Consider the following 26,658-nt stretch of genomic DNA (forward strand, 5'->3'; position numbering starts at 1 on the left):
AAGTGAAAGTGAAGTTGCTCAGTCGTGTCCGACTCTTGACAACCCAGTGGGCTGTAGCCCACCAGTCTCCTCCGTCCATGGGATTCTCCAGGCAAGAATACTGGAGTGGGTTGCCATTTCCTTCTCCAGGGGATTTTCCTGATCCAGGGGTCGAACCCTGGTCTCCTGCATTGCAGGCAGATGCTTTAACCTCTGAGCCACCAGGGAAGCTGGTGCTGCAGTGGTCTTAAATAGTTGTGATCCTGGGAATGGTACCCCTGCTCCCAGGTCTTCCCAAGGCCCTAGCTGTTAGAGGATTGGCTTAGGGAATGTTTTAAGACTTACGGAGTTGGGTTCTGTTTTCTGATGCATCTAGTTTCTTAAGCTCTGTTGTCACTTTGTTTATGACCACCCAACTAAGAGTTCTGCTTATCTTTTGAAAAGTAATAGCAGATGCTACTTCTGATCTTAGTTTGGACATTACCTGAGAAGAAACATCCCAAGAATCATTTGAAGATGAATGTTAACTGAATCTGTTATGTCAGCTTCTGTGTTAAAAGTCCCTTTCTGTCCGTCCGCTCCAATGAAAAAGAGTGATGCAAACACTGTGGAGACAAAAGTCATTTTGTTTTGCTCTTCTTTCTCCCACTCCGTCCTGCCCCGACAGTTTTCCCTGGACCTGTGCTGAAAAATTGAAGTCACTACCCACATGTGCTTATTTCAATTTAGGTTAATTAAAAGTAACTAAAACTTAAAATTCAGTTCCTTAGTCACACTTACCACTGTTCAAGTGCTCATTGACCAGTGAAGATAGAGACCATTTCCAGCAAGTTCTGTTGGACTGCCTTATCCTGTACAACCATTATCAGTGCCAGGAGTAGCTTGTTAAGTTGTGGCTTTGTGGCACCCATCAGAGGCAGGAGGGGCATTTCCAACATTTGTCTCCACTCCTGTCTGCCTTCAGGGATCTCTTTAATGCTGCATTTGTGTCCTGCTGGTCTGAGCTGAATGAGGACCAGCAGGATGAGCTCATCAGAAGCATCGAGTTGGCCCTCACCTCCCAGGACATCGCGGAAGTCACGCAAACCCTCTTAAATTTGGCTGAATTCATGGAACACAGTGACAAGGTGAGCCTGTCAGGGAGCCAGCTGGTGGGAGGAGGGGAAGCACCGCACAACCCACTCTGGCCTGTGCCCTGTCTGCCATTTGTTTCCTATACTGTGGGGTTCTGCTCTCCTCCAGGGCCCCCTGCCTTTGAGAGATGACAATGGCATTGTCCTGCTGGGCGAGAGGGCTGCCAAGTGCCGAGCATATGCCAAAGCGCTGCACTACAAAGAACTGGAGTTCCAGAAAGGTCCCACCCCCGCCATCCTCGAGTCTCTCATCAGGTAGGCCATAGACCCTTTCTCTTTGATGCCTGCATCTCACGTGACCTCTCTTCTCCCACTGCCTGGTGCCAGTGCCCTGGAGGCCCTTGGAGACCTCTGCTCTGTCCAGTCTGCCGTCGGGCCTGCCACACGAGTGAACGAGTTGTGGTCACAGGTGGCCTTTCCTGGTACTCTAGCCAGAATTGTCGCTTCTGTTGACCCTTAGCACCTGGGCTCCTGTTCTTTTCCAACCTGTGCTTACTTGTCCTGATGAAATCAGCCTAAAGCACTTCTGTGACCAGAGCAGCCTAGGAAAGATAGATTTTATGTCTGGGTTAGACCGCGCTCTCTGGCTTGGGCATAGGAGCTGATTTCTGTGCCTCAGAGACCACCCACAGGCAGGCTAGGGTTTTATTGACTAAATATGTTGGTACCTGAGCCTTCCTCTGTGGAGTGCTATGAATGTAAAAGGCAGAGCCATGTCTGAAATCCAGTGGTCTTTTCCTCTCATTTGCTTATGTTCTCTCATAAGGTTGTTTTGAGTCTTCTGGGTATGGAAAAAATAGGTTGTTTAATAAATTTTTCACTGTTATGAAATTACAAGCAGCCTTAAATGTTAGCTCCACAGCTCCTAGAGAATTGTTTACTTCCCCTAATGATTATCGGAGAATATTAACTCCGAGATCTAATTATCTTCATGTAAATGCTAACATGGTAGATTATTTCACTACAGATAGTTTAGGAAAACTCATGCAGCTAATCAGGACCTCCACTGTGGCTGAAACAGCCTGCTGTGAGTGGCGCTGCCTTCATTTGTAAGGATAATAAAATAACCAAGTCCTCTGCTAGCTCTGCCTTTGAGTACATGCTAAACTCTTGTTCCTTTGAGTGCTTTACAAAGTGACCAAAAAGATAGAAACAGAAGCGTGTTTTTGCCCAAATAAATTGGACTTGGAGAGAATGCTGATTTCTAAAATACTGCATAGGAATGGTTATAAATGTGCCATCCTATGGGTAGGCCTCAGTTTCAAATTAGGCAGAAGCGGACACCTTCCTTCCTTCCTTCCATCTCTGGCTTATATAATGCAATCTTGCTTCAAAACTGGAAGAAGACCCCATAGCTGGATATTGTGACTCAACATTAAGTAGTTTTTGCACATTAATTTCCTCGCTTGCCTTTTTCTGTTTGATACCTCTCTGAAACTTCCCTCATCCAACCCATATTTTTTCCATATTTGAGACAATCACTGAAGCATTAGTGTTTATGCAGACATGTAGTAGAAGATGTAGTCAGAGGCCTGGAAAAGTGTTTCAGAAGGTCATTGAACTTCTTAAAGCCAGTGGAATTGAAAATGTTGCTGTTGAGTCACTGAGTCGTTCCTGACTTTTGCGATCCTCTGGACTGTAGCCCGCCAGGCTCCTCTGTCTATGGGATTTCCCAGGCAAGAATACTGGAATGGGTTGCCATTTCCTTCTCCAGTAATTGAAAGTATATCCTTGGAATTCCCTGCAGATTGATACTGGCTTTAAGAAAACAAACAAAAACCTCTGGTCCCAGTGAAGCCAGGGCCTCTACACTCTGGTTGGTTCCAGGTCTGGTTCAGCTCAACTGGTTCAGGTTCAGCTCAGCTCAACCCTTCGGTTGGTTTCCTGTATCTTCCCAACACCCATCCTTTTTGTTTTTGCTTGTAGCTCTTCCTGCTGAATTTGTAAAACTGCTTTTTCTCAGCACCATTGCCACGTTATGCCGTCATAATCAGTGAGGAAAGTTTTAAGAAACATCCTTAAGCTGCTTATCCAGAAGTTGCTCTCGGCACTACCCCAGTCCTCACAGACACTCCTCTCATGGCCCAGACCCTCCTCCGTGACTATGGTTTTGTCTTGGAGGCATTGCTGTTCAGTAAGAGGTTGTGTTCCCTTCCTCACAGTGGCTGCTAGAGAGCTCAAAGCTCAATTCCTGGCCCACTGTATCACAATGCAGACATCTTACCTGTTTTTTCTACTGCCCAACTCCCCTCTCTAATTTTATTTTTCCTTCTGTTACTTTCTCTTTAGCATTTGTCATTTATTTTAAAGTTTAGTATACACGTTTGAGTCAACTGCCTTAAATTCTTTTTGAAGCAATCAGATTAATCATACACAGAAACATCTTTGCACAGTTGATTCTTAGTTTTTATTTTTGTTATAAAAAGCTGTGCTGTGCTGACAGTACTGTTCTCTTGCTATTGGATCAATCTGTCGTCCTACCTGTTGAAATTTTTATCCACCTGCTCTAAGACACATTAAATCCACATGTAATCCCCAAACTGGGGCCAGCAACCTCTCAAAGCTGTATATATCAGTGAGTATAACTGCTTACTTGGGGAGCAGAGAGTTAAATGAGTATTTAGGTACTTTGAAACACACGTGCTCCTGTGCTTAGACATGTGCACAGTTTTTACTTGGTGTATTAGCATTAGGATAAGATCTGGTGTCCTGCTCATTCTTAGTTCATTCAGGACTGTGTAACAAATTACCATAGGCCGGGTGGCTTGAACATCATTTATTTTTCACAGTTAGGAGAAAAATCTAGAAGCTGGGAAGTCCAAAATCAGGGTACCAGCATGGTTGGGTTCTGGCAAGACCCTCTTCTGGGACGTTGGTTGCTCTTTGTGTCCTCCTGGGGTCTTTTTATAAAGGCACTAATCCCTTTCATGAGGGCTCCACACTCATGGCCTAATCCCCTCCCAAAGGCTCCCATCTCCAAATGCCATCACATTGGGAATTAGCCTTCAAAATATGAATGGAGGGTTGAGGGGTACATCAGGGAGATGCAGATTCTGTCCACAGCACCTGCTTCTCCTTCTCCACCCGAAGTAGAAGACAGGGTCTGATCAAAACTGGTGCTCTCACTGCCCAGCCCCTGACATGTTATCCCATTTTAAGAAAATTTTCTGATTGAGAAAATTCCAGTGCTTACAGCTGGCATCAGCTCTGCCAACTGCCCGTCAGTCCTGTTCTCTTTCACATCCTTTGTACCCTCTCTCACACACCCTGGAGGGTGTGTCAGAACACAGTGCTCTTTACCTTCAGGAGAGCTGAGCTCTCCTTTTTGTGGTTCTGTCCTCTTGAAGGCAGAGGCTATGCTGTGCTCACCTTCAAGTCCTTGGAATCCATGTCACCCTGCCCTAGACAGAATGCTTTAAAAGTGATCATTACTGTCAGAACCTGCACCTCTGTGGTTACGTTCTGTTTTCCTTCCACCTGCTTTCCCTCGTCTCTCAGACATTTTCCCAGAAGGATGAGGTAAACCACAGATGCTGAGTTTGAGCTTCAGTGTTTTTGTTTTTGTTTTTTTACGGTGACTTTTTTTTTTGACATTAACCTTGCCACAAAAAGGTTTTTATTTTAGTTATTCAATTTCATATCTATATAAATATGAGTCAATTTCAGGAACTATAGGTTTTGATTAATATAATATAGGTACTTTGTCCCCCCCAACTATCTTGAGAAATGATTTACAAATATAATTGTATATATTTAAATGTATACCATAATGATTTGATATGCATTATAGAATGATTACTAAGATTAACATAACCACCTCACATGGCTGAATTTTTTATGTGTGGTGAGAATACTTAAGATCTACTGTCAGCAGATTTTAGATATACAAAACTCTTTTAGCTATAGTCACCATTCTGTACATTAGATCCTAAAAACTTAACTCATAACTGAAAGTTTGTGCCCTTTGACCTATATCTCTACATTCCCCCATTCTCCTGTCCCCTGACAACAACCATTCTAGTCTCTATTTTTATGAAATCACTTTTGAAAACATGATTTTGCATGTGTGATACTATACGTTTTTTGTCTTTCTCTGTCTTATTTTACTTAGCATAATACCCTCCAGATTCATCTATGTTGTCACAAATGGAAGAATTTCTTTCTTTGTGGCTGAATAATAGTCCATTGTTTATATTATATGTGTGTGTATATATTTACACACACACGTGCTATTTATTTGTTTTTGGCTGTGCTGGGTTTTTGTTGCTGTGCGGGCTTTTCTCCAGTTGTGGCAAGCTGGGGCTACTCTGCATGGCGGTGCGCAGACTTCTCATTGCAGTGGCTTCTCTTGTTGCAGAGCTCAGACTCTAGGGTGCATGGGTTTCAGCAGTTGTGGCTCCCAGGCTCTAGAGGACTGGCTCAGTAGTTCTGATACATGGGCTTAGTTGCTCTGAGGCATGTGCGATCTTCGTGAATCAGGAATTGAACCCATGTCTCCTGCATTGACAGGTGGATTCTTTAGCGCTGAGCCACCAGGAAGGCCCAAAGTACATTTTGGGTTGTTTCCATCTCTTGGCTATTGTGGATAATGCTGCAGTGGATATGGGAGTGCAGATATCTCTTCAAGGTAGTGATTTTTGTTTCCTTTGAATATAAACCCAGAAGTGAAAAATTGCTGGATCACACGGTAGTTCTGTTTGCAGTTTTTTGAGAAACTGCCAGACTGGTATAGTGGTTATACCGGTTTACATTCCCACCAACAGTTCCCTTTTCTCCAGTTCCTTGCATGCACTTAATATCTTTTGTCTTTTTTTTTTTTTTTAATTTTAAAATCTTTAATTCTTACATGAGTATCTTTTGTCTTTTTAATAATCACCATCTTCCCAGATGTGAGTTGGTATCTCACTGTGGTTATGCTTTGCATTTCCCATGTACCCATTGGCCATTTGAATGTCTTCTTTGGAAAAATGAACTGTTTAGGTCCTTTGCCCATTTTTAAACTGGATTATTTGCTTTTTTGCTATTCAGTCATGTAAGTTCATTATATATTTTAAACATTAACCCAGGGATTATGGTTTACAGATATTCTCCTATTCTGTAGATTGTCTTTTCAGTTTTTTTATTGTTTCCCTTGCTGTGTGGAAGCTTTTTAGTTTGAGGTAGTCCCACTTACTTATTTTAGTTCTTGTTGCCTAGAGCCTCCGTTTTCTTTAGTTGTGGGGTATATAGTTTATGAGAGAGAATTACTAGCTACTTCTGCCCCAAGCATCTTGTGCTCTTCCTTCTCTTCATCTCCTAATCATTTTCTCCTCTCTCTAAGCAGTACTATGCCCGCTTCTGAGCATCTCAGATCCCTTGCCTGCTTCAGGAAGTTTCTGTCTGACTGCCTGTCCCATAGGAAGCCCTGCTTCAGTATACTTTTTCTCTACTCACTTTACTTCTTTGAAAATCCTAATGATCTTGGTTTTAAGGTCAAGTGGGTTCCCAACAATCAAAGGACCCTAGGTACATTAGAAAATAGTAAGTTAAAGAATTATGCTTACCTTACCCTGACTGGTTCAAGGGAAAGAAAAATTCTTTTTGGGAAAGAAAAATTACTTCCTGAAGGTCAAAATTATTTGACATCTGTGATGACTAAAGATATTTTTTTCCCCCTGTGTATGTAAGTTTGCTCAGGTAGAAAGTAGGAATGTTGCTTTGCAGAATATTTTGAAGCCAGGCAGTGGCCCTGGCCTCTGGGGGGTCAGGTGGGTAGACCAGAGTCAGACCTCATCCAGCTCCTGCTGCCCTTTCTCTCCCTTGCTTTTCTCTCTTCGGCTTCCTGCTCCTCCCTGGGTATCCCTGAAGACTGCAGCACACCCAGAGTCTCTTTCTCATGGCTCACTCTGATTTTTCGCTTAAAACTTTTCACCATGCCCTCAGTGGTAATAGTAATCATTTAAAAAGGAACAAGATTTGTGGAAGGAAGAAAAAAACTGAATGTTGAAAACAAACTACAGTATTTTATTTTTACAAAGCAAAATGCTTATTTATATGCAGCATGAATTATTTATTAACCATGGTACCATTTACTCTCCTGTTTCAGCCATTTTTTTATAGACAAGATAAAAGAGGAAGCTTTTTGATCCCTTTTCTCATAAAGTAAATAAAAATAGATGTATCTGTATTGACTGAGAAAATTTTAAGTCAGTTTTGTGCTCGCGTCCACAGGGACTTATCTTCCCCTCCAGCTGAGCTCCTGCCACCACTGGGCTTACTCCCTGCCTCTCAGTGCTGCACCTGATGGAGGGGAGGTGCTCAGAGACCAGTGCAAGGCCCAGAACCCTGGAGCCTCCTCCAGTCAGTTCCAGCCTGGGTCCACCTTCACCTCCAGCCGAACAATTTTTGTCTTTAAAAAAAAAAGTGTGTAGACTGAAGATAATTTCATTGGGTTTAAAAATAGAAACCCCTCGCCCCCACCACTCCCTTCACTCCTTTCTCTAACACCCAAGAGAATCAAAGGAATATGGTTCATTTTCTGCCCTCACATCACCTCGGCCTCAGGCAAAATGGCTGAAATGAACTCACAATTGTTTTTCCTCCACAGAAAAATTGTGTGGAAAAGAGAAGCTGCTGCTATGTCAGGGATCACAGGCAGGGAACCCCCTCAGGCCAGCCCCCTGAGAAGTGTGTATCTGGACCCGTTGCATTTAAATACCTCCTCCCACTTACTTTAACATTCTCAGCACAGAGTCCTGTTCTCCTAAGAGATGCCCCCTCTCCTTGAAGATGATGGGGCACTTCCCATCCCTCCCCTTTCTAGACTCCCTCCCTCTCCTCCTCTGCCCTTTTCCCAGCCTCTGGTTTCTCCAGTCCTCCTCCAGATCAGGCCCCTTTTTATGGCTGGAAGTCTTCCGGGCGGATTTTCATCTCCACTCGTTTGAGGGAGTAGCTGGAGCCGTGCCAGCCATACCAGGTGATGCCATCCAGGTGCTTATTGTGCTCCCCGAGGCGGTAGTAGACGCCATTGAGGTTGGAGTCTGTGCAGCAGTTGTACCAGTATCCACCTGCGATGGGAAACAGTCAGTGCTCTGGTGTCCTCAGAGACCACTGACACCCTGGGCAGCAGGGATGCGCTGAGCCATTAGGGTCAGTGTCACAAAGGAGTACAAAGCCAGAAAGCTGACTGGGCAGCTATAAATCCACTCTTTCTCCTCCAGCAGGACTGTGGCCCTGCCTCTGAACTCTCCCCTCCAGACCCTGACTCTCACCTTTGCGGAGCTGGGCACACTTGTCCAGGCAGTTGTCGTTGTCCTTGTCCTTGGTGCTGAAGGCTGTGTTGTTGTGATAGATGAGGGCGTCATTTCCCACGTCGCCGCTGTAGTTCCCCAGGAAGAGGCGGTAGCTATTCAGTTCGTTTCCCAGAACAAAGTGGCTGTACTCGGCGTAGCGCATGTTGCCCTCCCAGTCCTGTCAGGAGAGGCAGAGCCTTAGAAAAACTGGCAGGGCCTCCTGTCATACTACCCTGCCCCTCTTCTCTCTCTCCAGCTGGAGCCATATGTCTTCTTACTGCAGGGAGCGCAGCAAGACTTTACTTGTCTGTCTCTAGTTTAACACACTAACCTGGGAATCGGACAGCAAGAGTCCTAGATCAGACTTCCCTCATGAGTCCCCATATGGCTTGATTAGTCTCTCTTTCTCTTCCTCTCATTCTGTCTTCCTCTGTCTGTGAAGTGTAGACCTGAGTTTTGCTGTATCCTGGTCTGAGGTGTCATAAGAGTAACTTGAGAATATAGTGACGCTTCAGGGCCTTTAAGGAAGATCACTAACTGACATCAATAAGGTTTGCTTGCAGAGGTCCTTATACCCCAGGCCAAGGCAGGGACCAGTCTTTCAGCCCAGCTAACTATTGGATTCCTCTGCTCTGGCCTGAGTCTGGCCTCTCCTGTACCTACAGTCCCACTTTTGTGAAAAATACAGGGGTAAAAAAGAAAAAAACCTATTCTTCCTCAACTGTACTACAACCTGCAGGAAAACAATCAGAGCAAGTATCCCAGCCGACAGTAGAAAAGAGTAGGAGTGACACCCCGTAGTTGTGCAGAGTTGGGCGTGGCAGCCCTGGTCCGGTCCTGGGGACTGCGCCTTGTGCTCACCTGCATCTCCACACGCAGCCGGGTGGGCCGCCTGGAGAGCCGGTGGATGTGGTCGTTCCCCAGCCAGAAGTCCCCACGGATGCTGCCAAAGCCCTGCTTGTACTGCTTCCAGTCCCGGTAGAAGGAGACGAGGCCACTCTTGCGTCTCTGAATGATGGTCCAGCCACCACCTGAAGTCTCCATGTCACAGAACACCTGGAACGGAGGGGACGCTCTGGTCAGTTTCCGCTGAGACAGGCAGCATAAGCCTGAGCATGGCTTCTCACCTTCTCTTGCCCCCAGAGTTAATGGACATATGCCCTTCCACAGCCTCTGGCTCACTGGGTAGCAATTCTCCCCAGTATTGGCAAGCTGGGCAGGCTGGTGGTTTGCTGAGAAAGATCAAAATCGAGGATGAGAGCAAGTGCACGTCGAGTTTGAAGGGAAAGCATCCAGGCCCTCTGACATGCTCCCTATATGTTCTCTGTTTTCTCCTCCCCAAAGAGTAACTGCCGTAGGCCATGGCAAGACTTCACAGCACGTAGGTTGTGGTGAGAACGTGATCTAACCACATCAGAAGGATTAGTGTTTGGTTAGTAGTGGTTTGAAGGAGCCAAACAGATGCTTGGACTTTTTCCCCTAATAAATGGAATGTTTAGATCGCTCTCTGGTATTTGGTGTGCTTGCGTCCCTGTCTTGAGTTTTCCCGCTGTTTAGACTGACTAGCCCTGCTGTCCCCAGCCTTTGAGTGGGTAGAGAAGAGATGACAGAACCCAGGCAGTGGGCTGCGGTAGCCTTACCTCCAGTTCAGGGCTGCCCAAGAAGTCGTCAGGAGGAAGCTTGTATACTCCAGAGATGCGGTAGTTCTTCTGGTAGAGGGATGAGCAGTCGTAGATGGCATCTGCAGGAGTAAGCCACAGGGTGAGCATCCAGGCCCAGGCTCCAGGGCTGGCCGCACCCCTGCTGCATCTACACTGAAAGTTTAAAAGGGAGACTTCCTTCTACCACGAAATTCATAGGAGTGTTCATTCCTGTGCAGTGTCCAGACTCGGGAGACATGGATATCAGGAGATCTGGAATAAGTGTGTGTTGGCCTCACTGGTGGTAGGGCTGAGAGGTAGGGAAGCCCTTCACCTGAGTTGCACAGCAGTACAAACATGCTTAAGGTTTGTGCTGAAGTAAATTATCCTGCTGTGGTTCTAGGGCATGAATTCTGGAGTCTTATAAAAATGCGTGGGGGCCACTAACAGATGCTACTGTTTAATGGATTCAGCTTCTGGGACAGCAAACCTCTATTCCCAGATAAGTCATGAGGATCTCAGAGGGTTTGGTTTTATTGTTTCTGTTTGTTTGTTTTGTTGTTTTTCATAGGTAATGGCTACTGCTTACCAGATCCCTTATTAGCAGAGATTTATAATTTTATCTTCTCCACCTTAATTCAACACTGCTCAACAAATGAAAATGCAGACAGTCTAAGGAACCCCTGCAGCCCTTCCCCTGGCACTGTTATTAAAACAAGGAAATGAGAGCTTTGGGCAGGCTGGCTTTCTCTCTGGGGTTGATTTTAATGTTTCCTCAGTTGCCCTCGGGGCTAGTGCCTTACGAGGGATTGTGTCTCCTGTTCTGAATATCAGAGAGCACTATGGAAGGGACAGCCTTTCCAAATAGGACCAGAAAGCAGAAACCCTCACCTGGCCAGGAGATGCTCCCTGCCTGTCTGCCTGGGAGTTCTTTTCTTGGTGACCACTGCACTCAGCCTTCGAGAAGAGGACACGGTCACAGACGGTCACTCTTTCACTGTGGGAATTGTTTGAGGCAGAGTGCTTTGCAGAGGGGAAATGGGAGACCCGTGTCTTCGCCATCAGAGTTCTTCACTTCCTATTACTGCTGTCTCCAAGGGGCTAGCTCCTTACAGAGTGTAAAGGTGCCCCCACATCTGCTAGTAGAGAAGGGAAGTAGGAATGAGGGCCTGGGCAGTAGGAGGATGAGGCCAGCAAGGCCCAAGAAGCTCCTTGGCCTGTTTGGAGGCGGTACAGGTCAGATTCCTCTACCTTCCCTGGTCACCTGCATATCTGTTTCATCTCACAGACCCAAATCAGGATTCATGTGTCTGAAAAATGGCCTGAAAATACCTTTCTCGTCCCAAGCTGAGGATCAGGAAGTACATACTGAGAAAGCGATTTACACAAAATTTTTAGGCTTAATTTCCAGTTAAAACTTTTTCTTCATTTGGACTAAGGATTGCCAGTGATTTACTCTGTTCTTGTGTCAGTAAGAAGCGACATATCTATAGACTCTGCTCCCTGTAGCTAGTAATTTGCTGATATTTTCAGAAAACCACATTTCTGTCTAAACGAATTCTCCTGGCCTGTCTGAGCCAAGCTAACTAGAAACTAAGAATTGTTTTGCAAAAGAAAAGAGTAGTAAACGTATCTTATTTTGGGCGTACTAAAAAATGCAAATTTCAGCATTGCATTTTCCTGTATGACTAGGGACAATGTTGAGATTTGGGGGGAAAAGAAATAGAAATGTAGAATTGAGGAATCTTGAGGAACCAGTCCTTTTTTAACACAAAGGACTCCTTAGATGCCCTGGGCAGTGTCTGTGCACTTAATTCTGAGCCAATGAGAAGAGTGAGATTGGCCAGTAGGACAACCAAGTTCCGTTATTGCCCAGCCCACTAAATCCCAGGAACCCGAGAAAACTGTTTTTGGTAAAAAGTTTGCTTCTAGAGATGTTATGATTTTGGTGTTTGTTCCTACTTTGGTGGGACTGAGGGGACAGCTGGTCAGCTCTGGGCAAGGAAATGGACTAATCGGGAATACGTGAGCTCTAAGACTTCCTGTGTGACTCTGGGCAGACCGCCTGATCTCTCTGTGCTCCAGGATGGCGATTCATACCTTCAGTATGCCGAAACATTGCAGGAGTAAAGAGAGACCTGGGTAAATTTACAGCATCTTAGAAATCAAAAGAAATACTTTGTAAGCCTTTGCAAAAGAGAAACTAGAGCTGGTGGCACATACCCAAGAAACTAAATTCCATGAGAAACCCCAGGGAGCATTCTGATCACATCACCTAGAAGCAGGGCTGCAGACGGGAGGCACTCAGCTGTGTGAGCGGGAGGTGGCGAGCAGCGTGAGGCTGCGTCCTCCTTACCTGCCGAGGTCTGGGTGACCGTCTGTGCTGCCTGCAGCTGCATGATGCCGATCTGGTTGTTCATCTCGGAGTACTTGCTCTCGGCCTCAGTGAGCCGTGTCTCCATGCTCTTGGCGCTGCTTTCCAGCTCCATCACCTGCATGACCACGCTGACCCAGTCCCTCTCCTGCTTCTTGCCCAGGTCACTCAGCAGGCTGCTCAGGTTGGTGATCTGGGCCTGGAGCGCCTTTGCCTCCTCACAGCAGGTGGCTGCGGTGAGCTCTGCCGGGGTCTTGCGCTTAGGGGGCTTCTGTGGCCAAACTGGGTGGCTGACAAAGGCCACGAGGAAAATGCAGAGCCACGCCACGGCCGAGAGAGTCTTTTTCAGCATCTTTCGTGGGCCTGGGTGAGGAAGGCTCTTCCTCAGGGGAACCTAGCTATGCCCAGCTGAGATGTGCAAAGCTGTGGCAGATTAAAACCTAAGACTTTCACTCGTGATGGACTTACCACTTTGCTGTTCTCTCTCTCCTTGCTCTTTCTTAGCCTTTCTCAAAACTTGCGTTTCTGAAAGTGCAGCTCAGTTGGGTAGCCTGTAGCTTTTCTTCCCAAGTCTGAATGCTCAACAAACTGAGCATCTTAAATATCGTTTGCTGCTGCACCTCCACCCTTACCATGGCTGAGCATGGCGCTTTAGCCCCTCCCAGATCATCTGGGAGGGTCAGGTGCCTGTCGGGTGAAGTCAGTGCAAACTTAGGCCAGAGGAGGGGAGGGGAGAGACAGGGGCGCGTCTTTCTTTCCCTGCCTGCACAGTCTCTGGGCCGAGACCAGAGGGCTGAGTTCGTATGTTTCCAGTTTTGCCTATTAGATTGTGCCCCTGCCAGCCACTGGCTCAGCTCTATCAGTGAGCAGGGCAGGGTCAGAAGAGTTTCCAGATTCCATTCTAAAGGTTACATAACCACGGGGTGAGCACAAGGTAGGCAAAGAGAGTGGGGATAAGACTCCGCTCACCCCGGGAGACCTGTTAATGCAATCCATGCTGTTTATACACGGCTCTAGTCTATTTTGGCATCCTTCTGAGTATGCTTTTAACAAGGCTGGTTATTCCTTTCTCTGATCAGCATTCAGTGTTTTACAAAACCCTCTTTTGGCTAGGATCTAATGCCATCTCTCATTTGAATATTTCCAACCTAGAAAAAGTTTTAGAAATAGGAGGATAGCATAAAGTTTTTAGGAAGTGAAAAAGGACTTGGTATTCACAGGGTTTACCCAGTTGTCTGTCTTTTTACATACTTTCTCCTTCAATAAGGAGTGGGCCAGTGTTAGCCTCTTGGTACCGGTGTGTCAGCGATGACAGTGGGGCAGAAACACAGGGCATGATCCCTACAGGACTTGTTACGTGCGTGGGCATCTGCACGTCCATGGTTTTCAGGCAGAGCAAGAAACAGGCCCAGCCACAGCCCAGGTTCTAAACCTGGAAAGTTAAAACGTAGAGAAAAGAATCCCCATGGCCTAATAATGCACGTCTAGAGTCTCATTTCCCTTTTCCTGTGGAATATGGTTTCCAGATTCATTATATATGATCTATATCCCTGAAAATAGGGATATTGTAATCTTTTGTGTCCTGTATTTAAAGGAGATTCCTCCTTTGAAAACAAATGGGAAAAAAGACTGGGTTTTCAGCACATTTTAAATCTTTAAAATGAACTTTTCACTAAGAATGTAAACAGAGGTCCCTGTCTCTGTACATGGTAACTGTCTTTGGAACATACGCTTGTCATTTCCAGGTACAGTTGTTGTGTGTTCTGTGGCTATTCTGTGTGGGCCCTTCACACATGAGCGTGAGGCCTGGCCTCAGGCCCTCCTTCCTGCCATGACCCCCAGAGCCCTTTTCTAGTCAGGGCTTCTGCTTCTCAGAAAGTCATTTCTTTTGAGGCAGCTGGAGTACCAGACACTATTTTTTCCCCCCTGTAAATAAAAAAGCAGGAGTGGATCTCTGTGCCTGCCTAGGAGTGAGGGTGCTGCTCGCGCCCTGTGGCAGTTGTCACTCTGCTCAGAAGGACTTGTTCAGCATTGGCGCCATCAGCCCACCCCTGCCCTCTCTTGGCATATGTCTGGCTGTGGCAGCCTTAGCTCATGGTGTTCACTTCACTGTGGTGAACCTGGCCATGACCACCAGGTTCACTAGGGTCTGCTAAACTCCACTGGCATCTTCAAGATGATCTCCTACCCAGCAAACGACCCTGAGCTCAAACCATGAGTCACACACTCCTGTGCGGCATCACACATGACCCTGCCATCTTGGTAGAGAACACCCTGGAAGAAAGGTACTTTGCGGCTTTCTAGCCAACTTTCTGTTATTCTTTCCGGTAGCCACTTCCCCTGCCCAAACAGAAAAATGTTATGAATAGATTTTCATATCTGGGCAGAAAGTGAATCAGTTCAGTTTAGTCGTTTAGTCACTCAGTCGTGTCCGACTCTGCGACCCCATGGACCACAGTGTGCAAGCCTTCCTGTCCATCGCCAACTCCTGGAGTTTACTCAAACTCCTGTCCATCGAATTGGTGATGCCATCCAACCATCTCATCCTCTGTCATCCCCTTCTCCTGCCCTCAATCTTTGCCTGCATCAGGGTCTTTCCCAGTGAGTCAGTTCCTTGTATCAGGTGTCCAAAGTATTGGAGTTTCAGCTTCAGCATCAGTCCTTACAATGAATATTCAGAACTGATTTCCTTTAGGATGGACTGGTTGAATCTCCTTGCAGTCCAAGGGACTCTCAAGAGTCTTCTCCAACACCACAGTTCAAAAAGCATCAATTCTTTGGTGCTCAGCTTTCTTTATAGTCCAACTCTCATATCCATACATGACTACTGGAAAAAACATAGCTTTGACTAGACGGACCTTTGTTGGCAAAGTAATGTCTTTGCTTTTTAATATGCTGTCCAGGTTGGTCATAGCTTTTCTTCCAAGAAGCAAGTGTCTTAATTTCATGGCTGCAGTCACCATCTGCAGTGATTTAGGAGCCCAAGAAAATAGTCTTCCACTGTTTCCCCATCTATATGCCATGAAGTGATGGAACCACATTCCATGATCTTAGTTTTCTGAATGTTGAGCTTTAAGCCAGCGTTTTCACTCTCCTTTTTCACTTTCATCAAGAGGCTCTAGTTCTTCTTAACTTTCTGCCATAAGGGTGATGTCATCTGCATATCGAGGTTATTGATATTTCTCCCGGCAGCCTTGATTCCAGCTTGTGTTTCATCAAGCCCAGCATTTATCATGATGTACTCTGCTTATAAGTTAAGTAAGTAGGGTAACAATATACAGCCTTGACATACTCCTTTCCCAATTTGGAACCAGTCTGTTGTTTCATGTCCCGTTCTAACTGTTGCCTCCTGACCTGCATACAGGTTTCTCAAGAGACAGGACAGGTGGTCTGGTATTCCCGTCTCTTTAAGAATTTTCCACAGTTTCTTGTGGTCCACAGAGTCAAAGGTTATGGCATAGTCAAAAAAGCAGAAGTAGATAGTTTTCTGGAACTCTCTTGGTTTTTCCATGATCCAACAGATGTTGGTAATTTGATCTCTGGTTCCTCTGCCTTTTCTAAATCCAGCTTGAACATCTGGAAGTTCACGGTTCATGTACTGTTGAAGCCTGGCTTGGAGAATCTTGAGCATTATTTTACTAGCGTGTGAGATGGATGCAATTGTGCAGTAGTTTAAGCATTCTTCGGCATTGCCTTTTTTGGGGATTAGAATGAAAACTGACTTTTTCCAGTCCTGCGGCCACTGCTGAGTTTTCCAAATTTACTGGCATAGTGAATGCAGTACTTTACTAGCATCATGTTTTAGGATATGAAATAGCTCAACTGGAATGCCATCACCTCCACTAGCTTTGTTCATAGTGATGCTTCCTAAGGCCCACTTGACTTCACATTCCAGAATGTCTGGCTCTAGGTTGGTGATCACACCATTGTGATTATCTGGGTTGTGACGATCTTTTTTGCATAGTTCTTCTGTGTATTCTTCTTAAACACCTCTTCTTAGTATCTTCTGCTTCTATTGGTCCATACCATGTCTGTCCTTTATTGAGCCCATCTTTGCATGAAATGTTCCCTTGGTATCTCTAATTTTCTTGAAGCGATCTCTAGACTTTCCCATTCTATTGGTTTCCTCTATTTCTTTGTATTGATCGCTGAGGAAGGCTTTCTTATCTCTCCTTGCTGTTCTTTGGAACTCTGCATTCAAATGGGTATATCTTTCCTTTTCTCCTTTGCCTTTTGCTTCTCTTCTATTCACAGCTATTTGTAAGCCCTCTTCAGATAACCATTTTGCCTTTTTGTACTTCTTTTTCTTGGGGATGGTCTTGATCCCTGCCTCCTGTACAGTGTCAGGAACCTCTGTCCATAGTTCTTCAGGCACTCTGAAGTCATTCATATTAGCAACCCATGGAACAATCCTTTCCAGGAAAGGTAGGAACTTTTAGCATGAGTACCTCCTCTCTGACATCTCTTTTCTGGAAACTTATTTCTAACATAAGGCGTAAAAGTTGGAGACAGAAGTTTTTTTTATTTGAAGATTTTCTTAAATTATCTAAACTGCCCAAATCTCAATCCCCCCCGGCCCTGCTCCTTTGAGAAAAATAGCTAATTAGGCATATATCCCATGCCAGAAGATCTATTCTCCAAAACATCCACAACCCTAAATGTCCTAGATTCTCAATTTCTAAAAGAAAGAAAAATAAGTCCTTGTTTTGAGTACAGCTAAGCCAGTAGAGAAAACCAGAACAAATGTGGAAGACTAGAGTGGTTTTCCCTTCTCTGAGAGGCTTTTAATCCTTTCTTTGCCCTTCGGTGAACAAAGTGGCCATAAGAAATGCAAATTAATTAAGAAAATATGGAAAACCTGGCTTGGACACTGTACAGTTTCTCCTGTTCTCCATTTTTCTGGTGGTGAAAGAGGGTCAGCTTGGTGCTCCTGGGAAAGATGTTTATGAAAATAAAGCTTATGGGGATTTCCTGGGCAGGCCAGTGGTTAAGACTCTGTGCTCCAAATGACCAGGGTTTAATCCCTGGTCAGAGAACTAAGATCCTGCATGCCACAGGGCATAGCCAAAAAAACCAACCAACCAACCAACCAATCAATCTTACATTCTTGGCTGTGCCACCTTGGGCTGGCACCAAGGACTGGAGGTGTCTGAGCAGCCTGGGGAGTCCAAAGCTCAGAAGGGCCTAGAGGTGGTCTTTCCTTCTACCCCAGTGTGGACTTACTATCTCATTTTCTTGAAAATGTTCCTATTGGAGAGACTCCTTGTTTTTCAGTGTATTCCTGCCCCAGCCTGCTCTTACACCATGCTTCCTAACTGGTGAGGGAGGGACAGCTGCTCTCAGTGCCAGACTCCCAGTTTGTTGAATGAATACATCTCAGAAGAACCTGCCTTGTTCTTAGTTGAATTGTGTGCTCATGGTCATGTTTTACTTTTGAAGTCTTCTAATGAGCCACAGCTGCCTTTCTACATGTGGCCATTTAATCCTGACCTATCTACCCCTTAGTCCTATTTCTTTCTCAGCCCAAAGCCTAAGTGCATCACAGAAGGTATGGCCACCTCTTCCCTAAGCCTCCTAGTTTGCCTCTCATACCTAGGGTGTGGGCTTCCCGCATGGCACAGTGATAAAGAATCTGCCTGCCAATGCAGGAGACGTGGGTTTGATCCCTTGGTCAGAAAGATCTAGAGAAGGGAATGGCTACCCATTCCAGTATTCTTGCCTGGAAAATCCCCTGGACAGAGGAGCCTGGCAGGCTACAGTCCATAGAGTCTCAAAGAGTCGGACATGACTGAGATCACCATGCACCCAAGAGTGCACCCTGGACTTATCAGAAACCATTTCTTTCAGGCTTCCTCTTAGAGTCTACCAAGTAATTATAGCACTTAGCAAAAAAAGTCTGTCTCTGACCCCTTTTAGGAATTTGAAGCTTCACGTGTCTCACAGGCTAGTTGGAGAGACAGACAGCTGAACTTCAGGGCTGTTTGACAGGCTGGAGTAGAGGACACAGCAGAGGGGGAATACCCAACCCAGATGAGGTTCTGGACAGCCTGATACCGAGAGTTTGTGGTGTTTTTCTTTTTATTTTTGTTTTTTAAGGAAGAAGTAGCCAGAGATTGGAGAGAACATCCTGAGGCAAAGTGTAGCTGTAGGAAAAGCCTGGGTTATACAGCCTAAGTAGTCAAGAATGGCATGGGGGGCGAGAAGGAAGAGGAGTAGTAGCCAGAATGAAAGCTGGAGGGGTGAAGGGGCACCGGGCCCCCAGGCCCTTGTATTCCAGAGACAGGGGCTGTGGGAGAAAGCCAGGAAGCTTTTACTTCTTGCTTTGTTTTCTTGAGTCCACCAGGACAGTGGCTCTTTGTAGTTGCCAAACAAGATTTTTAACTGGAAGTTGGTGGCTTAGAACATTGGAATTTCTTAACATTGTAATGCATTCATATTAAATGCCCAGGAGGGCTCATCTGGCTTGAGGATTTAGGAAGCAGTATCTGAAGGACTTCTAAGTCTTAGGTCTCAGTTCAGTTCAGTTCAGTCGCTCAGTCGTGTCTGACTCTTTGCGACCCCATGAATCGCAGCACGCCAGGCCTCCCTGTCCATCACCATCTCCCGGAGTTCACCCAGACTCACGTCCATCGAGCCCGTGATGCCGTCCAGCCATCTCATCCTCAGTCGTCCCCTTCTCCCCCTGCCCCCAATCCCTCCCAGCATCAGAGTTTTTTCCAATGAGTCAGCTCTTTGCATGAGGTGCCCAAAGTATTGGAGTTTCAGCTTTAGCGTCATTCCTTCCAAAGAAATCCCAGGGCTGATCTCCTTCAGAATGGACTGGTTGGATCTCCTTGCAGTCCAAGGGACTCTCAAGAGTCTTCTCCAACACCACAGTTCAAAAGCATCAATTCTTCAGCGCTCAGCCTTCTTCACAGTCCAACTCTCACATCCATACATGACCACAGGAAAAACCATAGCCTTGACTAGACGGACCTTAGTCGGCAAAGTAATGTCTCTGCTTTTGAATATACTGTCTAGGTTGGTCATAACTTTTCTTCCAAGGAGTAAGCGTCTTTTAATTTCATGGCTGCAGTCACTATCTGCAGTGATTTTGGAGCCCAAAAAAATAAAGTCTGACACTGTTTCCACTGTTTCCCCATCTATTTCCCATGAAGTGATGGGACCGGATGCCATGATCTTCGTTTTCTGAATGTTGAGCTTTAGGCCAACTTTTTTGCTGTCCTCTTTCACTTTCATCAAGAGGCTTTTTAGCTCCTCTTTACTTTCTGCCATAAGGGTGGTGTCATCTGCATATCTGAGGTTATTGATATTTCTCCCAGCAATCTTGATTCCAGCTTGTGTTTCTTCCAGTCCATTGTTTCTCATGATGTACTCTGCATATAAGTTAAATAAGCAGGGTGACAATATACAGCCTTGACGTACTCCTTTTCCTATTTGGAACCAGTCTGTTGTTCCATGTCCAGTTCTAACTGTTGCTTCCTGACCTGCATACAGATTGCTCAAGAGGCAGGTCAGGTGGTCTAGTATTCCCATCTCTTTCAGAATTTTCCACAGTTTATTGTGATCCACACAGTCAAAGGCTTTGGCATAGTCAATAAAGCAGAAATAGATGTTTTTCTGGGACTCTCTTGCTTTTTCCATGATCCAGTGGGTGTTGGCAATTTGATCTCTGGTTCCTCTGCCTTTTCTAAAACCAGTTTGAATGTCAGGGAGTTCACGGTTCACATATTGCTGAAGCCTGGCTTGGAGAGTTTTGAGCATTACTTTACTAGCATGTGAAATGAGTGCAATTGTGCGGTAGTTTGAGCATTCTTTGGCATTGCCTTTCTTTGGAATTGGAATGAAAACTGACCTTTTCCAGTCCTGTGGCCACTGCTGAGTTTTCCAAATTTTCTGGCATATTGAGTGCAGCACTTTGACAGCATCATCTCTCATGATCTAGAATCAGATTAATCTGGGTTCTAATCCCCTCTCATCACTTGATAGTTATATGACCCCGGGGCAACTTAACCTCTGAGTTGACCACTCCATGAAATGGGATAAAAACTATAACTACTCCTGACTTCCCTGATGGTCCAGTGCTTAGGACTCCATGGTTCCACTGCAAGGGGACCAGGTTCAGTCTCTGGGTGGGAAACTAGGATCCTTCATGCTGTACAATGTGGCTCCCCCAAAAAAATGTTAGTTAGAAAAGATTACAACTACTTTGTTTTGCAGGGTTTTTGTGAAGACTGAGTTAAATATAGCAAAAGATTAAAAATAGCTGAGGCATTTTTGAAAAAGAAAAATAAATTTGGAGGCATTACCGTACTAAGGTTCAAGATTTATCTTAAAGCTGCAGCCAGTGACTAGGTCAATGTGGTATTGGCACAGGGTAGACAAGCAGATAAATGGAGCAGACGTGAATGTCTCGCGATAGAGCCACATATTTGTGAGCTCTTGGTTTATGACAGAAGAGTGAGCTTTCTCATCTGGGGGCGAGATGTGAACAGGTCTTATTTCACAAAAGATTATATCCAAAAAGCCGGTCAACACATGAAAAACTGCTCAAGCTCATTAGTCATTATGGAAGCTCAAATTTAAAACTACCCACTCCAGTACTCTTGCCTGGAAAATCCCATGGATGGAGGAGCCTGGTGGGCTGCAGTCCATGGGGTCGCGAAGAGTCGGACATGACTGAGCGACTGACTTCACTTTCACTTTTCACTTTCATGCATTGGAGAAGGAAATGGCGACCCACTCCAGTGCTCTTGCCTGGAGAATCCCTGGGACAGGGGAGCCTGGTGGGCTGCCATCTATGGGGTCACACAGAGTCGGACACGACTGAAGTGACTTAGCAGCAAGATGCAACTTACAAAGCAGCCCAAATGGCTAAAATGGGAAACACTGAATCCCAAGTGTTGATAAACATGTGGAGCGTCTGAGATTCCTGTACCCTCCCACTGGGAACATACAATGGCCATTTGTCAGTATCTTCTGAAGCTGAACATGCCCTGAAACCCAGCAGTTCTACTGCGAGGTTTGTTCCCAATGGAAATATGAGCAAAGACACAAACAGGAATGTTTGTGGTAACGTCACTAGCCCCAAACTGGAGACAACCTAAAACCTCCATCGACAGTAAGATAGTTCACTTGTGGTGGGTTCATATAGTGACTATTCAGCAATAAAAAGACAAGCTACCAGGGCATGCAGCAACATGGATGTATCTCGTAAATGTAATGACGAGTGTTTATATAGAGTACAAAACCTGGTGAAACTAACCAGTTGTGTCAGAAGTGAGACAGTTGCTACCTCTGAGGATGAGGAGGGAAGCTGGGATGGGAAAAGGCTTGAGTGCTTCTGCAGTGCTGGCAGTGTGTTCTGTTTTTTGGTTTGGTTGGTAGTTATACTGGTAACTTCACTTTGGATAATTTATCAAGCTGTACAATTAAGTGTATACTTTCTTGTATTGTATGTTGTACTTCAGTCAGAAAGTTTCTTTAAAAATAGATTATGCCCCTAAAACACTTTTTAAAATTAGATTGACGTATAGTTGATTTAAAGTGCTGTGTTATTTTCTGCTTTACAGCATAATGACTCAGTTATACATATATGTATTCTTTTTCATATTCTTTTCCATTATGGTTTATCACAGAATATAGACTACAGTTCTATATGGGCTTCCCTCATAGCTCAGTTGGTAAAGAATCCGCCTGTAATGCAGGAGACTCCGGTTCTATTCCCGTGCTGGGAAGATCCCCTGGAGAAGGAATAGGCTACCCACTCCAGTATTCTGGCCTGGAGAATTCCAGGGACTGTGTAGCCCATGGGGGTCGCAAGGAGTCAGACACGCCTGAGTGACTTCCACTCACTCCCTGTGCTATACAGTAAAGCCTTGGTTACCCCTCCCATATGTAGTAGGGTGCATCTGCTACTCCCAGTGTTCCAGTCTTTCCCTTCCCCGGAACCTCCCCTTGGCAGCCACCAGTCTGTTCTCTATGTTGTGAGTCTGTTTCCACTTATGTGTGTTGTATTTTAGATTCCGTATATACGTGTTATCATATTGTATTTATATTTCTCTTTCTTACTTTGCTTGGGGCTTCCATGGTGGCTCAGACGGTAAAGAGACTGTCTGCAGTGCGGGAGGCCTAGGTTCAATCCCTGGGTCAGGAAGATCCCCTAAGAGAAGGAAATAGCAACCCACTCCAGTGTTCTTGTCTGGAAAATTCCATGGACAGAGGAGCCTGGCAAGCTATAGTCCATGGGTCACAAAGAGTTGGACATGGTGGAGCGACTTCCTACTTCCCTTAGTGTGATAATCTCTAGGTCCGTCCATTTTGCTGCAGGTGGCATTATTCCATCCCTTTTTATGGTTGAGTAATATTCCATTGCATGCAGTATTACATGTCTTCTTTATTCATTTGTTTGTTGATAGATGTTTAGGTTATTTCCATGTCTTGGCTGTCGTGCATAGTGGTGCTATGAACATAGAGGTGCTTGTATCTTTTCAAATTGTAGTTTCATCTGGATATATGCCCATGAGTGGGGTTGCTGGATCAAATAGCAACTCTATTTTTAGTTTTTTGAGGCGCCTCCATACTGTTTTCAATAGTGGCTTTACCAATTTACTTTCCCACTAACAGTGTGAGAGGGTTCCCTTTTCTCCACACCCTCCCTAGCATTTATTATTTGTGGATTTTTTAATGGTGGCCATTCTGACTGGTGTGAGGTGGTACCTTGTAGTTTTGACTTGCATTTCTCTAATAATCAGCAATAATGAGCATCTTTTCATGTGCCTGTTGGCCACTGTATGTCTTCTTTGGAGAAATTTCTATTTAAGTCTCCTGCCCATTTTTCAGTTGGGTTGTTTGTTTTTTTTGTTATTGAGTTATATGAGCTATAAAACACTTTGAATTGTGTCTGACACATAGTCCATATCTAGCAAATCTGAAGTAGTATTAATTTAGGTGATAGATTATCATTTCATGAGAAAAACCTCCCTGCCCACCTAAATCTAAAATAGCACCCTGTGCTATTTTCTGTCTTTGTGCGCTGTCTTCTTCAGGGTGCTTACCTGCACAGCATTTATTTCCATTTGCGTTTTGCTTATCTACTTCCCTGACCTGTAAGCTCTGTGAAAGCAGAGAGCTGCCCTTGTTCATCTACCACAGTAGCTCTAGCATCCAGCACTTAGCACAAAGCCTGGGACAAAAGAGATACTTGCCAGTTGTAAGAATGACTTCCCAGCAGAAGATTATCTCCCCCTAAATAAGCATGTGTTGTGGAGGCTTAGAATCTCTCTCCATGGTCATTGCCAATCTTCATCATGGTGAGTTCTTCATTGCAGGGCATTGTCTTCTCTCCAGCTTTAACATTTTCTGCCATAGATTTTAGTTACAGAATCAAAAAAATCTGAGAACTGGAAGAGTTGAGATCATTTGGTTCAGGCTGCTGCTTTTTTAACCAGTAAGTTAAAGTAGCATCTTTACTGTATAGTCACTTTGTATCCCTTGAAATCATCGATTCGCGTCTCACCCCTAGTGGCTCAGTGGTCAAGAATTTGCCTGCCAATACAGGAGACACAGTTTCTATCCCTGGGTGTCTTCCCCAGAGAAGGAAATGGCAACCCACTCCAGTATTCTTGCCTGGAAAATTCCATAGACAGAGGAGAGTGGCGGGCTAGTGTCTGTAGGATCACAAAAGAGTTAGAGATTAAAGCAAACAGTGGCAATCTCTTTTGTTACTTATGAAGATGAGTGAGAGGGCCTCAGAGCATTTGGGGTAGGGATTTCCCCGCTCCTGTATATTCTGAAGGCCTGTGTGAACGGCATATGCAATAGCCTGACCCGGCTTTGGCCTGCCAGTTAACCCTCATCACAGCCTGAGGGGCCACACGCAGAGGTTCATGTGAAAGACAGAGAAAGTAACATGTCGTATGTCTGAGCAGCTGTGTTCCCCATAATTAATCCAGGAACCTAACAGATCTTGTTTGTTTGCAAACGGGAATCACACGCACATTACCTTGTAATTGTAGAAAATCACTCTTCACCAGAGACAGATCCCAGCCAGGGTGCAGGACGAGATGGCAAGCCCGTGCACAGTTGCCCAAGGACTGAGAAGTGTCCCCTTGGCCTGGGCCTTAGCTTCCCTGACTTAGGCAGCACTAACGGGAAATGGCCTATAACTCTCTGAGAATGTTAAAGAAATTGAGCCAGTTTGTGCCTGAGCAACCAGTTAACGGTGAGGGTGACTGGGCTTTACAGCCTACAGAGGAGAGGCTGGATGACAAACAAGCCCACTCTGTCTTAACTCTAAACACATGTTCCCAAGGTGTCTGTTGTGTTGCTTGGAAGCATGAGCCTAGCCTTTACAGTTGTTTCCTGGCTTCCCGAAAAGGTACAGTCTTGTTCTCTTTCCCGCACCTCTGCTGGAAGAGAATACACTCTGTCCAGGGGGTGAGGATTTGCTCAAAGCTCCTCTCTTTTTGGTAAAAACACATTCCAAATGTCTGGACTTACGCTGCCTTCAGAAGTGCCAGTGTTCCTCTAGGAATCTGTACCCTGTAGAAAAGCTCCAGGCAGCAAAGAGGGGGCAGACGGAGGAAACCCTGGTGTAGGCAGAGCACAAGCACAGATTGTATCTTTCTTTCTCATCCCATCTTTTTCTTTAATGCCCTTACATCCAGCCATTACGCAAGAGACCAGGTCCCTCACCAGTCACCAATAGAGCTTAAATTTATTTCTGGCCACTCGAAAGACTTCTTACAGGTTCACTTTACAACAGCTTTCCTCTGTAGAGCATCTTACAAACTCCAAGGAAAACTGCTTTCAGTGCAGAAAGCTGGCTGTCAGTGAGGAGCTATACAAAGGGCAGAGACCTGGGGTTTCTCCCAGAGCTGACCAGAAAGACAGAGGGTCTTCCATTGCACCCATGACCATTCTAAAGGGCGCAGCTTGCTGCTGCTGTTGTTATTCAGTCACTAGGTTGTGTCCGACTCTTTGTGACCCCGTGGACTTAAGCAGGCCAGGTTTCCCCATCCTTCACTATCTCCCATAGTTTGCTCAAACTCATGTCCATCGAGTCACTGATGCCATTTAACCATCTCATCCTCTGTCACCCCCTTCTCCTGCCCTCAACCTTTCCCAGCATCAGGGTCTTTTCAAATGAGTCGGCTCTTCCCATCAGGTGGCCAAAGTATTGGAGCTTCAGCTTCAGCAACCCCATGAACACAATGAAAAGCTTGCTGTTGGTCAGTAGTTAACCTCTGCCCTTCCACTGCATCTAGCTCGTCCCCTGGAATGGCTAGAGATTTAAAGGGACCACTCTTATGGTGAGTTAGCAAAGGTGCTTCTGATTTTTATGTACCGGTATGATGGAGGGCAGGCTACTGGCAATTAAGCTGGGTCGTGGTACTCTGAAACCTGAATCATAAGCTGTATCATGATTTCACAAATGTTAAGAGTGCATCTTAGAGCTGATGAAATACAGTGGGTGCCCCATGGCCGTCTCTGACAGTCTGTCCCAGTGACAGTGAAAAGTGTCAGTGGTGACACCATTGGTCTGTTGAGCTTCTTTTGGACATCTCACTGCCTGTGAATCTTGATGATTCAGTTAGAGTGTGTTGTAGTCCTCATCTGTCAGCTCTTCCTTACCAGGAAGGTAGGCATGTTTTCCTTTTCCCGATTCCAGGACGGGCATCAGTATTTCTCCAGTGTGGCCTCACTCTACCAGAGCACAGGGCCAGAGCACGTCTCCTCACACAGTTATAAGTGAGGAGAGTTCAGAGCTGCCAAGTCCCTGGATGCCAGCTCATTTAATTTTTTGTTTCCCAACTTCATCCACATAATAGCCTGAGTCAGAGCTCTTGGACATGTAGCAGCCAAGAAATCAGGATGGATTTTTACCCAAAATATCTACTCTATTCTGAGTCAAGGTAGTTGAAAATAAGTTTTGGGTTCCGTCTGTCAACCCTCCTCACTTTGTTCTGTTTCCCTGACAGCTTCTTCTCCCTAATGTTCTCTCTCAGATTTCTTCATTTCACTCTGGATATGAAGAAGCAGAAAGGAGGAGAAAATCCTCCAGGCCTCACCAGAAAAGAAGCAGTGCTCATTGTTGTAGAATAAAAAGATAATGGCCAATTTGTCAAGAAGTGTTGACAAGAAAGATAAAGTTGGAAGTAATTAACTGGCTGACATGCTGGGAGTGATGCGCCTGCCAGTGGCTCCCTAAATCAGCCAGAGTCTTGGAAATGTGACAGCCATTCATCATTTTTACAACA

The 26,658-nt window shown here is 45.4% G+C and overlaps 2 protein-coding genes across 3 annotated transcripts in view; one reads left to right on the plus strand and one right to left on the minus strand.

Moving 5' to 3' along the window:
- MTOR (mechanistic target of rapamycin kinase) overlaps positions 1 to 26,658 on the plus strand; it is a 125,504-nt gene that overhangs the window by 47,313 nt on the left and 51,533 nt on the right. For both annotated transcript variants that reach the window (XM_069544736.1, XM_069544737.1), the window contains exons 27-28: positions 944 to 1,106; positions 1,222 to 1,367. In XM_069544736.1, coding sequence (XP_069400837.1) covers positions 944 to 1,106; positions 1,222 to 1,367 — 309 coding nt within the window. The remainder of the gene's footprint in view (positions 1 to 943; positions 1,107 to 1,221; positions 1,368 to 26,658) is intronic.
- ANGPTL7 (angiopoietin like 7) lies at positions 7,093 to 13,470 on the minus strand. The gene is made up of 5 exons (XM_069544738.1): positions 12,380 to 13,470; positions 10,024 to 10,124; positions 9,245 to 9,439; positions 8,363 to 8,561; positions 7,093 to 8,158 (listed from the first exon to the last, which is right to left on the minus strand). Exons 1-5 carry the CDS (start codon positions 12,747 to 12,749, stop codon positions 7,989 to 7,991), a joined length of 1,035 nt encoding a protein of 344 aa, XP_069400839.1. The 5' UTR covers positions 12,750 to 13,470; the 3' UTR covers positions 7,093 to 7,988.

Source organism: Ovis canadensis, chromosome 12, assembly GCF_042477335.2.
Source record: "Ovis canadensis isolate MfBH-ARS-UI-01 breed Bighorn chromosome 12, ARS-UI_OviCan_v2, whole genome shotgun sequence".
Classification (NCBI taxonomy): Eukaryota; Metazoa; Chordata; class Mammalia; order Artiodactyla; family Bovidae; genus Ovis; species Ovis canadensis.

Excerpts from the sequence above, each read along its gene's own strand:
- ANGPTL7 (XM_069544738.1), bottom strand. The coding sequence starts at position 12,749 with ATGCTGAAAAAGACTCTCTCGGCCGTGGCGTGGCTCTGCATTTTCCTC. Across the intron at positions 9,440-10,023 it reads TGGGCAGCCCTGAACTGGAG|GTGTTCTGTGACATGGAGAC; the intron begins GTAAGGCTACCG and ends CCTCCGTTCCAG. Across the intron at positions 8,159-8,362 it reads GTGTGCCCAGCTCCGCAAAG|GTGGATACTGGTACAACTGC; the intron begins GTGAGAGTCAGG and ends TTCCCATCGCAG.